General features: G+C 42.1%; 1 protein-coding gene across 5 annotated transcripts in view; it reads left to right on the top strand.

Annotated features, from left to right (window-relative positions):
- Positions 1-14,374: 14,374 nt before the first annotated feature.
- LOC135520383 (dihydropyrimidinase-like) overlaps positions 14,375-17,562 on the top strand; it is a 75,627-nt gene continuing 72,439 nt past the window's right edge. For 3 of the 5 annotated variants that reach the window (XM_064945898.1, XM_064945897.1, XM_064945895.1), the window contains exon 1: positions 14,376-14,957. In XM_064945898.1, the coding sequence (XP_064801970.1) occupies positions 14,706-14,957 (252 nt within the window). In that variant the 5' untranslated portion in view covers positions 14,376-14,705. Of the gene's footprint in view, positions 14,958-17,562 lie in introns of all 5 variants that reach the window. The other 2 variants (XM_064945896.1, XM_064945899.1) reach the window with 2 other exon arrangements.

The following is a 17,562-nucleotide window of genomic DNA, read 5'->3' as shown; positions in this document are numbered from 1 at the left end:
GCCAAGATGTTCAAATGTTCATAAATGACCAGCATGGTCGAATAATAATAAGGCAGAACAGTTGAAACTGGAGCAGCAGCACGGTCAGGTGGACTGGGGACAGCAAGGAGTCATCATGTCAGGTAGTCCTGGGACATGGTCCTTGGGCTCAGGTCCTCCGAGAGAGAGAAAGAAAGAGAGAAGGAGAGAATTAGAGAACGCACACTTAGATTCACACAGGACACCAAATAGGACAGGAGAACTACTCCAGATATAACAAACTGACCCTAGCCCCCCGACACATAAACTACTGCTGCATAAATACTGGAGGCTGAGACAGGAGGGGTCAGGAGACACTGTGGCCCCATCCGAGTACACCCCCAGACAGGGCCAAACAGGAAGGATATAACCCCACCCACTTTACCAAAGCACAGCCCCCACACCACTAGAGGGATATCTTCAACCACCAACTTACCATCCTGAGACAAGACTGAGTATAGCCCACAAAGATCTCCGCCACGGTACAACCCAAGGGGGAGCGCCAACCCAGACAGGATGACCACATCAGTGAATCAACCCACTCAGGTGACGCACCCCTTCCAGGGACGGCATGAGAGAGCCCCAGTAAGCCAGTAGGCTTACGGTAGGGCTCTCCAACCCTGTTCATGGAGAGCTACCTCTTCTGTAGGTTTTCGTTCCAGCCCCAGCTGTAATTGACCTGATTCAGCTTATCAACCAGCTAATAATTAGACCAGGTGTGCTAGATTAGGGTTGGAGTGAAAACCTACAGAACAGTAGCTCTGTAGGACAGAGTCTGGGTGAAGAGTTGGACAAGTCAGAGATGCTGTGATACTAGCACACCGACTCACCGACACGTAGAGCATTATAGCTGACCTAGTTGTGAAGCTGGCAACTTTTCTCTCCAGCCAAGTCTAAAAACAACCCACCGGCCAGTTTTCGACCCGTCTCCACTGCAGCTCTGTCACTTAGAGTGACAATGACAAGACCCTGCTGAAGTCTGTCCTCCATAAACACTGTGTACTGTAAGTTGGTGCCCAGTGCTGCCGTTTCACTCATCCGTTCCCTAAAATTACTAACTAATTGTCCTTCAACTGTTAATATTCCTTTTTTATAAGTCTAATTTAACAAACAAAGTATATTCTGTTAGCTATAACAGCAAATGTATGCCAGATGTTTTGTTGTTGACAAAGCTAGCATGGTCTTGTATAAGAAAAGAACAGGTAAGTACAGCTAGCTAGTATCAGCATGTAAACCAATAGCTCTCAAAAACCTTATTATCCATAGGGTTTTCTATCCCGATGTTGTGTTTTAATGTTTCTAAAAGTAAATTATCATTGCGTGCAAATTTTCTCCAGGGTTGCTATACTACTCTGGCTGACCTTGTAAAACAACACATTTCACTGCACCTATCCGGTGTATATGACAATAATGTTTATTTATGTATTTTTAAATTTTTTACTGGTAATGTAAAGGTACTGTATGCAGAATCAAACATGATCGTCTTCCAAAACTTCCTGTTTACTGAGGTCACATGACAGGTCAAGCTCACAAAAGAAAGAAACTGCATATTGAAAATGCATGCAGGGGTATGGTTAATTAATACTGGTAAATGAATACTGGTTAATTAATACTGGTAAATGAATACTGGTAAATGAATACTGGTAAATGAATACTGGTAAATGAATACTGGTTAATGAATACCGGTAAATGAATACTGGTAAATGAATACTGGTAAATGAATACTGGTAAATGAATACTGGTGAATGAATACTGGTTAATGAATACTGGTAAATGAATACTGTTAAAGGAACACTGGTAAATGAATACTGGTAAATGAATACTGGTAAATGAATACTGGTAAATGAATACTGGTAAATGAATACTCATGTAACAGAACATCACTGTTTTGCCATTTTGAAGTGGACACAATATACTGTACAACTGCTTAGTTTCAAAATAAACAAAAATATACTATAGCCTATGATACACTATAAATAAACAATGTACCAAGCTTCCCAAATTCCACTGATCTCACTATCTATGAGCAAATGAAGGAGGTGTCCTACAATGTTAAGAAGCACAATCTTACTGTACATTTCCTCTTCTGGTTCCACTGAGTTCGTAAGCTGTGCACAGAAAATCTGTGTGAAGTAGCTCTCGTTTAATCAATTACAGCAAATGACAGTCAATGATTCTGTTGAAACACACTGGGATTCATGTCCAGGCAAAACAGAAATCATATGGGGTTTTTGTGTTCTCGTTTTTCTTTTTAGTCGTTGTATGGCTCTTTCTCTCGCTGCACACATCGCTACTTAAGATGATTTGGAATTAGTGGGCTTTTCATTGGGCTGTATATTATGTAGCTTGGTGGGGCTCCGTTAGCTTGTATCAAAGGGGACTGCAGCCTGCGTGGAGCGGTACAACACTGGGTTACAGGCTGTGTTTCAGCAAATTAACAACAAATCCTCCCGCCTGCCCGGCCACTTACAGAACCAGCAGCCAATGCAAACCAACTAATTAAAAGATGAATGGAGGATATCCTCCTAGCCTAGTGGTTTGTGTTGACGGTTTGTGAATTGTAAGTAAGTGACATTCGAGGGGGATATTTTTATATTTTTTTAGATGAGCCTCGTCTGTTGACCATCACCTCACACAGTATTGATTTGACTTGAAGATGTCGTACAGGGCAGAGGGGATACCCAAACATGATCTAGTGTGGGGGAGTGGAAAGGGGTTACACTGTTGTCCCATGGAAGAGGAACCGAGGGCCCTCCCCTTCCCCCATCTACCACCAGTAGTCCAGCTCTCCTCCCAGAGAGCATCATGGGAGTACGGCGCTCAGACTCTAGGATTAGTCAAGGATCCATTTTGAGATGCAGATAATGCTCTGTTACCTAGACCCCCCCCCCTGTAATGTTCTGTACTAGAACTCCCCCAACCCTATCCTCCATAGGCTACAGTCTCTATGCACTCGCTCCACCACTTCATTATAAAAAGAGAGCTACCAAAAATGTATATTTTGTATTTCATCAAACTGTTGTTGTTGTTGTTTGTGGTGGTTAGATTTCTTCTATCCGTTGAGGATAACTAGGTCAAGACAAATCTGCAGCTACTCCTACTGTCTGACTGTCTGTGGCTCGCTGCTCTGCGGTCGGTCTGACAGTAACATGGAACCGCCACAGGGCTGTTTGAATATGCCCCCTGGCCATTCCCTCTCACGCTGTTTAAGTGACTTAAGTGGGTGGTAGTGCCACGGGTTCCCCTGGTCTACTCAAAACTGCACATGCTTCTGGCCTTGTACTGCAATCGTGTGAAATTGCTGTGCAGTATTTTGTTATTCTGAAATAAGTGAAGTTGCAATGAATTTGAATTTGGTTTCACCTGAATAACTTTCTCTTTGTAATAATCAAAGGGGAAATAAGCTTGCTCCTCCTTGGCATGCTGCATATATCTTGTTCTGATCGTGTGTGTGTGTGTGTGTGTGTGTGTGTCTGTGTGTGTGTGTGTGTGTGTGTGCCTCAACTGCCTGTCATTTTGACTGACAGAACAGAGGAAAACATGTGCAGAAGTCTAGCAGCTGGATTTGCACCTGCAGGCTCCAACACTCACAGCTCCACGTTTCTGTCCCTCAATACTTCCACAAGTTAACACACAATAGAGTTTTTCATTAGTGGGCACCATTTATAACAGTATTTTTTCTATTGTTAGCACATTATTTGCGACCTACATTTATAGATTACCATCAACACAAATAGTGAGATAAAACCAATGACAAAACAACATAATTTCACTATTACATTGACTCCAGTCCTTGTAGTGTTGTAGGATTCTAGCCTGTTTACTCCACTTAGTAACCTCACTATTTGCTCTTACAACAGTCATTTACAGATACTCCTCCAATTTGATTGGCTATAATTCTTCATGAAACAACTAAATGTCTCTGTATGATGGTCAAGTTGGGTTGCATAGGGCTCCAGTACACCCAAGCAAAACAAGGCCTGAGCAAATTTCATTTGGAGACTTCTTTCTAATTTCTTCCATATACTGGATATTTAAGACACTGAAGTAACTGTTCAGCTCCTAGCATGTAAAAGCACCCATTATCAAAGCATTAAGATATGATTCAACTGACATTTTCTTAAAACCCCCAAAAGTGGAAGAAAATAAAAGAAGCTCTCTGAAAGTCAAAAACGACATACTCCAGATGTTATCAGTACATACTGATGTTTGAAGCAGCTTATTACACGGTGAGCTAAGAAGACAAGTCCACTGGTGTAGCTACAGATCAGAGGAATGCAAGTCAAATGCACCTGCTAGATCTCACTATCGGTCTCCGTGTGTCAGTCAGTCAGCGTTCGCTGAGCCCTGTCTGTCGGTGCAGGGGACAACAACCTGCTGAATCTAATAGCCTGCAGGCCAGGCAGAAAAGCACCCTTTACTTGGCTGTCTCTCATCGTCTATGTGGACACGATAAAGCCTAAGAAATAGTCTTGTTGTTGTGCTTGCAAATGGAAAGGTTTTTTGACTTTTTGACCAGTTGAATTTGACATACTAAGTGCACACTTGAAGAGGCATTTCCCTCTGTGTTCATGAGCTTTGATGCTCTCAGGTTTCAATAGGACTTTTGCATTTCTAATTGAGTGTTGAACTCTTGCTATTGACTATTACAGTCATTGACTTCATGGTACCTCAAATCAACCTGTCTGGGCATGGGGTTCCGAATGAATGAAGGTCAACAGCTCAGAGGAAGTTGGCCAAAGTAGTTTGATGTGTTGCACATCTAGACATCTAGAAGTCAGCGAGGGGAAATATGGCTAAATTACATTTGGATTTATTTTTCTGTTTGTTGTGAGGAGGACTGCCATAATGCAATGAGAAAAGCTATAGGTTGTCAAAAGATCTGAACTGCGATAAGACCAAGACATTTTGATGAATAGTCTGATCAAGCTGGAGACTGTTCTTTTTATCCCCGTCTTGCTCTCTCTCTTTCTCTCTACCTCTCTCACTCTCCCTCTATCCATCTGTCTCCCCCTCTCTCCCTCTTCTTTCCCCCATGACCCCCCTCTCTCACTCTCTCTCCCCCCCTCCCCCTTCTCCCCTCTAACTGGCCTGTGAGTAAATGTTACCACGCTACTGGGAGCCTCTCATCAGGTGTCTTGTGTGGGGCTGTATCATCATCCCTGTCAGAGGAGGGGGAACCTAAGGAGCAAATCAAATCAAATCGTATTGGTCACATACACATGGTTAGCAGATGTTAATGCGAGTGTAGCGAATTGCTTGTGCTTCTCGTTCCGACCATGCAGTAATATCTAACAAGTAATCTAACAATTTCACAACAACTACCTTATACACACAAGTGTAAAGGAATGAATAAGAATATGTACATATAAATATATGGATGAGTGATGGCCGTGCAGCATAGTCAAGATGCAGTAGATAGTATAGAGTACAGCATATACATATGAGATGAGTAATGTAGGGTATGTAAACATTATATAAAGTGGCATTGTGACTAGTGATACATTTATTACATCAATTGTTGTATTATTAAAATGACTAGAGATTTGAGTCAGTATGTTGGCAGCAGCCACTCAATGTTAGTAATGGCCTTGAGACAGAAGCTGTTTTTCAGTCTCTCAGTCCCAGCTTTGATGCACCTGTACTGACCTCGCCTTCTGGATGATAGCGGGGTGAACAGGCAGTGGCTCGGGTGATTGTTGTCCTTGATGATCTTTTTGGCCTTCTTGTGACATCGGGTGGTGTAGGTGTCCTGGAGGGCAGGTAGTTTGTCCTTAGTGATGCGTTGTGCAGACCTCACTCAGACCTCTGAAGAGCCTTACGATTGTGGGCGGAGCAGTTGCCATAACAGGCGGTGATACAGCCTGACAGGATGCTCTCGATTGTGCATCTGTGTGTTTTTGGTGACAACCCAAATTTCTTCAGCCTCCTGAGGTTGAAGAGGCACTGTTGCTCCTTCTTCACCACGCTGTCTGTGTGGGTGGACCATTTCAGTTTGTCATTGATGTGTACACCGAGGAACTTAAAACTTTCCACCTTCTCCATTACTGTCCCGTTGATGTGGATAGGGGGGGTGCTCCCTCTGCTGTTTCCTGAAGTCCACGATCATCTCCTTTGTTTTGTTGACGTTGAGTGTGAGGTTATTTTCCTGACACCACACTCCGAGGGCCCTCACCTCATCCATGTAGGCCGTCTTATCGTTGTTGGTTATCAAGCCTACCACTATAGTGTCGATGAGCGTCATATCATTGTCCTGGTTAGAGGAGGGGGAAACTAGGGGGGAGCAGCATCAAATGACTAATCAAAAAGAATCCATGAGCAGCAAAAACATGAAACAAAACTCCCCCCTCGCCAGCCACCATACCACCCCAAAGATTCTTCCATTACATCAACTGTGAATCAGGGCGGTAGAAATTAGAAATGTGCGTGGCAGAGATGTGGTACAATGCAGAGTTGTTGCTGGTTTCCACAGCTTCACTCCACACTCTCCTGCTGAGGTAATACATCTGACCTCTGCTTAATTAAAATAACAGACTATCCTCCACTGAGAGAAAAGAGACCATTTGAGAATTATTCCAACTAATCGCTAATTATCATTCAGGGAAAAAAACAATAAACCCATCATGAAAGATATATCTATTTTTAGTTATGCAAAGAGGGAGGGAGAGAGGGAGGAACCATCAGTTCGAGTTATTCTGGCTAACCTAATAATGAACAAATATACAGCAAAGCTCTGTTCTTGCTCTTGTGATGAGATGTTATCAAACACATAAGAAAGAGCATGTAATGGATTCTAAACCAACTGACAATCATAAGGAGCTAATATAGTAGTATGCATAGGAGCTAGAAGCAGAGCTTCTATGTCTATCAGCTCCGTTTTACAAACATATTACTTAAATACAGTTTAACATTCAACAGTATTTCATCATGAAAAATGATCCTCTGTAAGGTTTTAGTTCATTATTGTTGTCACCATGTTCATTATAATGTTACTATTCTTGAGAAAACAACTGAAGGTGAATTGAGAGGGAGAGAACAATGGTCTCACGGCTCTAATTGTTGTTGTTGTTTCTGCCATCTTGAATGCTGGCTGCCGCTGCCATGAGAGCTGTAATACACCAGTGTTCATGGCGCGTTAAGAGGATATCATTATCGTGTGTTTTAGGGAGTAAGCCGCAGATTTGGTTAAATATGGTCGTTTTCTTTGTTTCCTCTTCTTTTCATGGGTGTGTTTAAGCTGGGTCAAGCTGAAACCTCCCATGACAGTTCTCTCACATCAAGCCGCCAAAGCGCCTCCTCTTGCCACAAACACAGCCAATATCGATGGTATGCTCGAAAACTGATTGAAAAGAGACTTACATGTTTCAAAGCATGCTGGGAATTGGGGGCCAGGCGACAACCCAAAGTATTAAAGCTTAGATACTGTAGTCACCAGTATGCTGTAAAAAGACAGCATATGCCCACTTTGTACAGACTGACTGGTAGCCTACACACAAACCACTACATGTCAACTTTCATTCCAAACAACATATCCAGAAAGTATTTACAGAAAAATAAACTGACACGGTAGTCCAGAGATAATTTTTTAGCTTCTGTCCTGTACCATGGCAAAATAACAGCAGACAGACAGATCTCCATATTCATGCACTAATAAAAGAAATGCTAAATTAAGCTCCAAAATTGTCATAATTGAACTATTTAACTGTATCACAATTTTTAAAAACAGTCTCTCAGCTGCACTGAATTACACTGTAAATGTGGAGTATGTGATGCAATGTATTCTTCAACACCTCTCTTTACAACACACCATAAACATTTTCTAAATCCTGTATTTACATTCACTCTTCACAGGTAAAAAAAAGTACAGGGAGGACATGGAGGACAGAAGGACAGGGAGGCCATGGAGGACAGAAGGACAGGGAGGACAGGGAGGACAGAAGAACAGGAGGACAGAAGGACAGGGAGGACAGAAGGACCAAAGGACATGGAGGATAGAAGGACAGAAAGACAGGGAGGACAGAAGTACAGAAGGACAGGGAGGACAGGGAGGACAGAAGGACAGGGAGGACAGGAGGACAGGGAGGACAGGGAGGACAGAAGCACAGAAGGACAGGGAGGACAGGGAGGACAGAATGACAGAAGGACAGAAGGACAGAATGACAGGGAGGACAGAAGGACAGGGAGGACAGAAGGACAGGGAGGACAGGGAGGACAGAAGAATAGGGAAAAGCCAGCAGACATGACAGGAAGTGGAGATCTGATGTTTAACACCAGAAGGTACACATATGAATAATTGTGAATAGCTAACTATTTAGTAACCAACACACCCAAATAACTATAACAGAAATATATTTAAGACACCGAATTATAATCTGTGTTTTTTTTAAAGTTCTATATATTACATGTGATATATCTATGTCTCCAGATATTCTAACTGTGATCCCAAAATACTTCTCTTCTCAGTCAGAGTATCTCCGAGGGAATCTGTGGGGCAGAGTGTATTAGTGGAGCAGTGCAGTAATACGATAGCATATGTATTCATCACATCACATCCATCTGTGCAGATCTTCAGTAATGATCAACTAAAAGGAGCAGAGAATTATCATTGGGGTTTTTTCACTGAGGGTGTGAAACGATTCAAGTATATTCCTGAAATGCCTGAAAATGTAGAAACATTAGTAAACAAAAGTATTAAGATTTGGCAGAAGTCATTGAATTCTTAACAAAAAAATGTATGTGCTGTTGAAAATGTGGATATGACTGAGCACTGTACCTCAATACAAATTAGGTCAACAAAACACACAAGTAAATTAAATCATTTTAAAAAGTTATTTAAAAATGTGAAATCACTTTTAATGGTGTAAGTATATAGTCATTGTTGGACAACTTTAACTTGTCCTTCCTTGACATATACACTGAGTGTACAATACATTAGGAACACCTTTTAGGAACACCAGCCTCAACTTGTCGGGGCATGGACTCTACAAGGTGTTGAAAGCGTTCCACAGGGATGCTGGCCCATGTTGACTCTACAAGGTGTTGAAAGCGTTCCACAGGGATGCTGGCCCATGTTGACTCTACAAGGTGTTGAAAGCGTTCCACAGGGATGCTGGCCCATGTTGACTCTACAAGGTGTTGAAAGCGTTTCACAGGGATGCTGGCCCATGTTGACTCTACAAGGTGTTGAAAGCGTTTCACAGGGATGCTGGCCCATGTTGACTCTACAAGGTGTTGAAAGCATTCCACAGGGATGCTGGCCCATGTTGACTCTACAAGGTGTTGAAAGCGTTCCACAGGAATGCTGGCCCATGTTGACTCTACAAGGTGTTGAAAGCGTTCCACAGGGATGCTGGCCCATGTTGACTCTACAAGGTGTTGAAAGCGTTCCACAGGGATGCTGGCCCATGTTGACTCTACAAGGTGTTGAAAGCGTTCCACAGGGATGCTGGCCCATGTTGACTCTACAAGGTGTTGAAAGCGTTTCACAGGGATGCTGGCCCATGTTGACTCTACAAGGTGTTGAAAGCGTTCCACAGGAATGCTGGCCCATGTTGACTCTACAAGGTGTTGAAAGCGTTCCACAGGGATGCTGGCCCATGTTGACTCTACAAGGTGTTGAAAACGTTCCACAGGGATGCTGGCCCATGTTGACTCTACAAGGTGTTGAAAGCGTTCCACAGGGATGCTGGCCCCATGTTGACTCTACAAGGTATTGAAAGCGTTCCACAGGGATGCTGGCCCATGTTGACTCTACAAGGTGTTGAAAGCGTTCCACAGGGATGCTGGCCCCATGTTGACTCTACAAGGTGTTGAAAGCGTTCCACAGGGATGCTGGCCCATGTTGACTCTACAAGGTGTTGAAAGCGTTCCACAGGGATGCTGGCCCATGTTGACTCTACAAGGTGTTGAAAACGTTCCACAGGGATGCTGGCCCATGTTGACTCTACAAGGTGTTGAAAGCGTTCCACAGGGATGCTGGCCCCATGTTGACTCTACAAGGTATTGAAAGCGTTCCACAGGGATGCTGGCCCATGTTGACTCTACAAGGTGTTGAAAGCGTTCCACAGGGATGCTGGCCCCATGTTGACTCTACAAGGTGTTGAAAGCGTTCCACAGGGATGCTGGCCCATGTTGACTCTACAAGGTGTTGAAAGCATTCCACAGGGATGCTGGCCCAGGTTGACTCCAAAGCTTCCCACAGTTGCGTCAAGTTGTCTGGATGTCTTTTGTTTGGTGGACCGTTCTTGATACACACGAAAAACGGTTGAGCGTGAAAAACCCAGCAGCGTTGCAGTTCTTGAGACACTCAAACCGGTGCGCTTGGCACCTACTACCATACCCCCATTTGAAGACACTTAAATATTTTGTCTTGCCCATTCACCCTCTGAATGACAAACATACACAATCCATGTGTCAATTGTCTAAAGGCTTAAAAATCCATCTGTAACCCGTCTCCTCCCCTTCATCTACACTTATTGAAGTGGATTTAATAAGTGACATCAATAAGGGATCATAGATTTCACCTGGATTCACCTGGTCAGTTTGTCATGGAAAGAGCAGGTGTTCCTAATGTTTTGTACACTCAGTGTATATAGAATCAATATGTTGGGAATTCACATTTGTGGGAATTTTTCTCTGAAGTATTTAATACTGCATGGACTAAATCAAGTAGAGTGCCCTGCTCAGCACTACCAATCCTTTGTGAATATTTTCCTGGAGAGAACACAAACCCTGTGACATTTAGAGGTAACGTGAGCTCATGTTTCACACCTCACGGAGAAAGCAGATGAAATATTACGTCAACTTAATGGCACTGGGAAATGTCCTCTTTGATTTCCACATGATAAACATGTAAATGTCAGTCTTTCTTTTTTAAACAGGGTGTTATTGCTCTTGACACTGTCTGGTTGAGAAGTCCATCGACCTCCACATCATCATTACTTTGGTTGCCCATCAATGTAAAGACAAGTAGACATGTATCTGTAACTGCAGATGTCATAAAGGTCCCCATATATCTTACATCAGCCTATACATATGTAAACGAAACGAACTCAGTAAGGACACTAGGACTGCAAATTGTGTGGATATTCAAGTTGTGACAGACAGAGGACGAACCAGTTGAAATGTCACTCAATGGTGCCATCTAGTGGTTGGAAAAACACCCTGTTTGAGACAGACGAAGATCCAAACCCTCTGGTAACATATAAGTTTGAACAACAATCATCGGTTATATTTGCTGCATTAATTTGATTGCTTTGTCTACGGATTCATCTGCCTTGCAATTATAAGTGTAGCATTAAAACACTAATTAATTAACTCAATTGTGGGTAGATTGATTAATTCTAAATAAACATGAGATTGCTGCAGCAAACGAGCTCTGCGGCAGCGTGGAGACATCTGGGACTGAGAGGAGGAGACATTTTGATTATCTTCAGACACGTGTAGTTGCAAATCTTTTAATTAACATGAGTAGATAGTGAGGTTGTTGAACATCTACAGTAGCTGTCTGTTATGTGTTCTCATATTTGGTCACTTTATCAATGAGAATTGAGGCAGTGGATTTAAAATGCAGTGGTACAAGTGGAGGGGATCGATCTATACTGGGGGCATATCCATCATCACCCTTCAAGATTATTATTTTTTTGAATGGGGCCTATATATGCAAATTCAGCTACCCAAAAATATAATTAAATTAAGACCAAACAAAGCAGATGGTCACATAAATCATCTTTTCACATGTTGGAATGTTGCCCTTATTACAGAACAATGACTCACATGATGTTTTGGAATAGGTTGGCCATTCTGCTCTTTATCAAATCTGACTATCAATAGTGTGGAAATAGAATTGGTTTGAAAATACAACAATTATTATAAAAATAGGGTGGTTAATAAGGTTATATTGAAGCTGAAGACAACATATCATAACATATCATGCTAGAATATTATGCTTTTTTCCCTTGACTTCTACCTACAGTACAGTGCAGTATCACATGCATCATTTCTCATGCCACAGAGTAGACTAACTAAGCTTGGTTCAGAACAGGGGTTCAGTGGAGGGCTTTGAACACTCTGTATCAATACAATCCAAGCCCTGGAATAGAGAGAGCAGTCAGTCAAAAAGCTCTCCTTTCTGAGGCTCTGTCAGCATCTGCACATACAGAAAAGCCTCATCAGAGAGATACTGCTAAAGTGCATGTAATACTTTAGAGATTTAATGCAGGTTTTAATTGGATAGAGGCCCATTATTTTTCAATACAGAAGGGGCAGTGAGGCACATAAAGCTCTTGAATATTTTTGCAAATCGTGTTCAACAGCATAATGATTAACCATGGCACTAAATTTGCCTCACAAAATGAAAAGCAAACTTCATGCAAGGCGTAATTTAATTGTTTCCCTTCACATTTTCTGCCTCTCCATTGTTGGAAGCTTAACATTTTTAGAGTCTGCTTAACAGCTGCCTGCCTTGTGATGCTTGAGCTGCAACAATGTGATTGACAAATGTTTTGAAGTACTGTTGTCGCAGTGCGTTTTCACCTCCAAACAGTCCCATTTTTTCCCACTTAGTTCTATTGATTACAGATCATTATGAATGGAAGACTGATCTATTTCAGTATCTGTGTGTTTCTAGGATTATGGAAGAATGAGACAAATGTATATTAGTCCTTTCAATGTCTTTGCAATCTGAAGAGAACACTGCCATCTGGGCAACAATTAGTGGAAATGCAAACTACCAGTCTGGGTCTATGGATGTCTGTGTTTTCTTACCACTTCTGAAACCTTATGGGGCAAAGAACATACAACAACAGATGAATCAGATTGAGCATGCAAACATATGGGGGTACTCTTAGCTTTCCCCTTAATGTGCATTCTTTCAAAAGACGTTTTTGTAGACATCTGTAAGCATAGAAAAAGATGCTAAAGAAGTAGAAAAGAGACTGAGGTACCAGGAAGAAGCAGGATCTCCCTTTATTAGAGCACACAGAGGTAATGAAGGGGATCAATAGGAAATAGTTTAAAGCATTTTCTGTTTTGCCACAACATTTTAAATTGAAATGGGAAAAGTGTAACTGTTATACCGGTAAATAATAAGTACGTTTTACAAAGATTGGAAAAATTAGGACATTCTGAGCTAAAACTAAACACAATCAAATCACTTTGACAAACAATGGCCATTTTGGCACTTTTTAATTCATATCACCTTCTGCTCAGTTTAGCATTCCCAGGATATATCTTTTTTACAGTTACACCTGACCTGTGTAGTACAGGGAACAAACAACAAGGCTCAACGGCAGCTTTCTAAATCCACCCTGAATCAGAACTTTCTTAATGCCGCATCGAGAGTTTCTGTTAGTTACAAGATGCCACTGCTGCCTCATTGGCTTGTCTCCTACTGATTAGGGCTCTCATCTTATGTAAATCCTCTTAAGTCACATGTTATTGTGTATTGAAGTACTGTGAAGGTTAGGTGTTTCCTAAGCCCTGTGCACTGCCTTATCTCCCTGCCACATGCATCTTTGTCCCTCCAATGTCTCTGTTTTTTTATTCTATTTTTAATACACTAATGGATGGAAAAAGTTGTGGGAACTGAACTGATGTGATATTCTTGTTGACAACCAATCCACTGCACTGAAATGCTAATCTCTCCCAGTGGCTAACAACAAAAACAGTTCAGGAGACAAAGAGATGTGACGTGTTGAGTGCTCCAGGAACATCACAATGTTATCTGAAAGTCTGTGGTTTTAGTTTACCTACTGATTGCAAGTTCTGTCATTCGAAACATTTTGCCATGGGGTGGAGAGACATTTTTGCCGTTTTAAAGCTAATTTCCTGAAAGTCCACAACTTTTGCCATGACTTATGTTAATTTGATATCCGAGTGAGAGTAACTAACAATCAGGGTCCCATCATGCCTGGTCGGTAATTCAGCCATGATTACTACAAGTTTAGATAGCTGCTGGGTAGACTAATTTAACAATCTAAAAAATGTTAGCTGACATGCTAATTGCGTGACAGTCGATGACTGACATAACAAGAGGAAAACTGCTGATGCACAACCAGATTTCCACCTTGTCTATTCTACTATTCTAACTCTCAACAGTAAGTTGAGACCCCAGCTGAGGTCCTAGCAGCCGGCATGAGGCCCCAGGCAACCGCCTATGTTGCTTAAGCACAGGGCTGGCTCTGGCTGTAACCTCAGACTAACCTCATGACCTGGGAATGTTGGAAAGCAAGAAGTCAGCAATCCATCAATCATTAGCCTATTTGTGGGAAGGGCTGCCCGCCCACCATAAAATGAGTGGTCCCTGGAGCTTCATGGAAACAAACACACTTTAGGCCTACTGCAAGTTCATTTCTTTGTCACTTTCTACCAGACTATTTTAACTTGCTCATGCTTGCCATCTGTGATCTGGATAAATTGAGTGATTTTTTTTTTTATAGTAGTAATGCCCTTGGGGACCACGGCCCTGCAAGCCTGGTCAAGTTTTCTAAATATTGTGAAATCTAGGCTACTTCCTGGGAATGTCTTTTTTTTCTCTTTCTCTTTTTGTGAGAGGTGTGTCTACTTGTGAAATATTTGTTTGTGGTGTAACCCATACCTAAGTGACATCCTAGACCTACACCCAGTGTGTCCCATACCTAAGTGACACTATAGACCTATGCCCAGCGCTTCTAAAAGGGAAAGAAACAATGTTAAACCAAAGCAGGATCCTTCTAAAAGGAGGGAGAATTGTGAACGAGGATTGCTCCATTATCAGCGATGTCTACATTGAAGACGGACTAATTAAAGAAGTCGGATTAAACATCCAAATCCCGGCTGGAGTTACCGTTATAGATGCCACAGATAAACTGGTGATACCGGGTGGTATCGATACCCATACCCACATGGAGTTGGCATTTATGGGCACCAAAGCAGTAGATGATTTCCATATTGGAACTAAGGTGAGAATACTTTTGTGTTGCACTGTGTATAGGCTCTGGGTTAATTGAGTTTGCTTGATTTCACTGCATCAGGAAAATGCACAAGTAAAATCTGACCAAAATAATTGCAGTTCCTTCAGAAAGTATCCATACATACCCCTTGACTTATTCCACATTTTGTTGCCTGAATTCTACATTTATTAAATTGATTGATTTCTCTCCCATCCCATCTACACACAAACAACTCATAATGACAAAGTGAAAAGATGTTCACAAATAAATGTATATAAGTATTAACACCCCTGAGTCAATACTTTGTAGAAGAACAGTGATTACAGATGTGAGTCTTTCTGGGTAAGTCTCGAAGAGCTTTCCACACCTGGATTGTGCAACATTTGCACATTCGTCTTTTCAAAATTCTTCAAGCTCTGTCAAATTTGTTGTTAATCATTGCTAGACAACCATTTATAGGTATTGCTATAGATCTTCAAGTAGATTTAAGTCAAAACTGCAACTCAGGAATGTTCACTGACTGCTTGGTAAGCAACTCCAGTGTAGATTTGGCCTTGTGTTTTAGGTTATTGTCATGCTGAAAGGTGAATTCATCTCCCAGTGTCTGGTAGAAAGCAGACTGAACCAGGTTTTCCTCTAGGATCTTGCCTGTGCTTAGCTCCATTCAGTTAGTTCTTTATCCTGAAAAACTCCCAGTTCGTAATGATTACAAGCATACTCATAACATGATGCAGCCACCACTATGCTTGAAAATGTTGTATTGGATTTGCTCCAAACATAACACTTTGTATTGAGGGCAAAACGTGAATTGCTTTGCCACAAGTTTAGCAGTATTACTTTAGTGACTTGTTTCAAACAGGATGCATGTTTTGGAATGTTTTTATCCAGTATAAGCTACCTTCTTTTCACTCTGTCAATTAGGTTACTATTGTGGAGTAACTACAATGTTGTTGATCCATCCTCAGTTTTCTTCTATCTCAGCCTTTAAAGTCTGTAACTGTTCATGGTGAAATCCCTGAACAGTTTCCTTCCTCTCCGGCAACTGAGTTAGGAAGGACGCCTGTATCTTTGTAGTGATTGGGTGTATTGATACACTATCCAAAGTGTCATTAATAACTTTACTACCATGCTCAAAATGATATTCAATGTCTACATTTTCTTACACATCTACCAATAGGTGCCCTTCTTTGCAAGGCATTGGAAAACCTCCCTAATCTTTGTGGTTGAATCTGTGTTTGAAATTCAGTGTTCGACTGAGGGACCTTACAGATAATTGTATGTGTGGGGTACAGAGATGAGGTAATCATTCAAATATCATGTTAAACACTATTATTGCACACAGAGTGAATCCATGCAACTTGTTATGTGACTTGTATAGCACGTTTTTATTCCTGAACTTATTTAGTCTTGACATAACAAAGGGGTTGAATACTTATTGACTCTATCAGGTTTCAGGTACGACCCAGATGCAGACAGTGTCGAAGAAACAAAAGTGTACTTCTAATAGAGGGGCAGGCAAATGACAGATCAAAGTCAGGCAGAGGTCTGTAATCCAGAGAGGATGCAAAAGGTCCAGAGCGGCAGGCAGTCTCAGGGTAAGGGCAGGCAGTCTCAGGGTCAGAGTCAGGCAGTCTCAGGGTCAGAGTCAGGCAGTCTCAGGGTCAGGGCAGGCAGTCTCAGGGTCAGGGCAGGCAGTCTCAGGGTCAGGGTCAGGGCAGGCAGTCTCAGGGTCAGGGCAGGCAGTCTCAGGGTCAGGGTCAGGGCAGGCAGTCTCAGGGTCAGGGCAGGCATTCTCAGGGTCAGGGTCAGGGCAGGCAGTCTCAGGGTCAGGGCAGGCAGTCTCAGTCTCAGGGTCAGGGCAGGCAGTCTCAGGGTCAGGATCAGGGTCAGGGCAGGCAGTCTCAGGGTCAGGGTCAGGGCAGGCAGTCTCAGGGTCAGGGTCAGGGCAGGCAGTCTCAGGGTCAGGGTCAGGGTCAGGGTCAGGGTCAGGGCAGGCAGTCTCAGGGTCAGGGTCAGGGTCAGGGTCAGGGCAGGCAGAGGTCAGTAATCCAGAGAGGGTGCAAAAGGTCCAGGCAAATTTTTAAGCACATGTTCACTCCTGAACTTATTTAGGCTTGCCATAACAAGACATTTCAGCTATTCATTTTTAATTCATATGTAAACATTTTGAAAAACATAATTCCACTTTTATATTATGGGGTATTGTGTGTAGAAATCGAAATGTAATCCATTTTAAATTCCGGCTGTAACTCAACAACATGTGGGTGTGAATAATTTCTGAAGGCACCGTATGTCTTTTCTGTATTACAGGTGGCTACATAAAACCCCATTTAATTAAGTTTAGAACATACTGTACCTTTACATAATTAAAAACATGTAGGATATTAAACAAAAAAAAGCATTGTAAGGTGCAGTAGATGCCGCAGATACTGTAAATAAAGTTGTACCTGTGGATGTATTTCAAGGCATATCTTCAAACTTAGTGCCTCTTTGCTTGACATCATGGGAAAATCAAAAGAAATCAGCCAAGACCTCAGAAACCCCTAAAGGTACCACGTTCATCTGTACAAACAATAGTATGCAAGTATAAACACCCTGGGACCACGCTGCTGTC

The sequence above is a fragment of the Oncorhynchus masou genome, chromosome 29 (assembly GCF_036934945.1).
Source record: "Oncorhynchus masou masou isolate Uvic2021 chromosome 29, UVic_Omas_1.1, whole genome shotgun sequence".
Taxonomy (NCBI): domain Eukaryota; kingdom Metazoa; phylum Chordata; class Actinopteri; order Salmoniformes; family Salmonidae; genus Oncorhynchus; species Oncorhynchus masou.
This window is presented reverse-complemented; position numbering and strand designations above follow the sequence as displayed.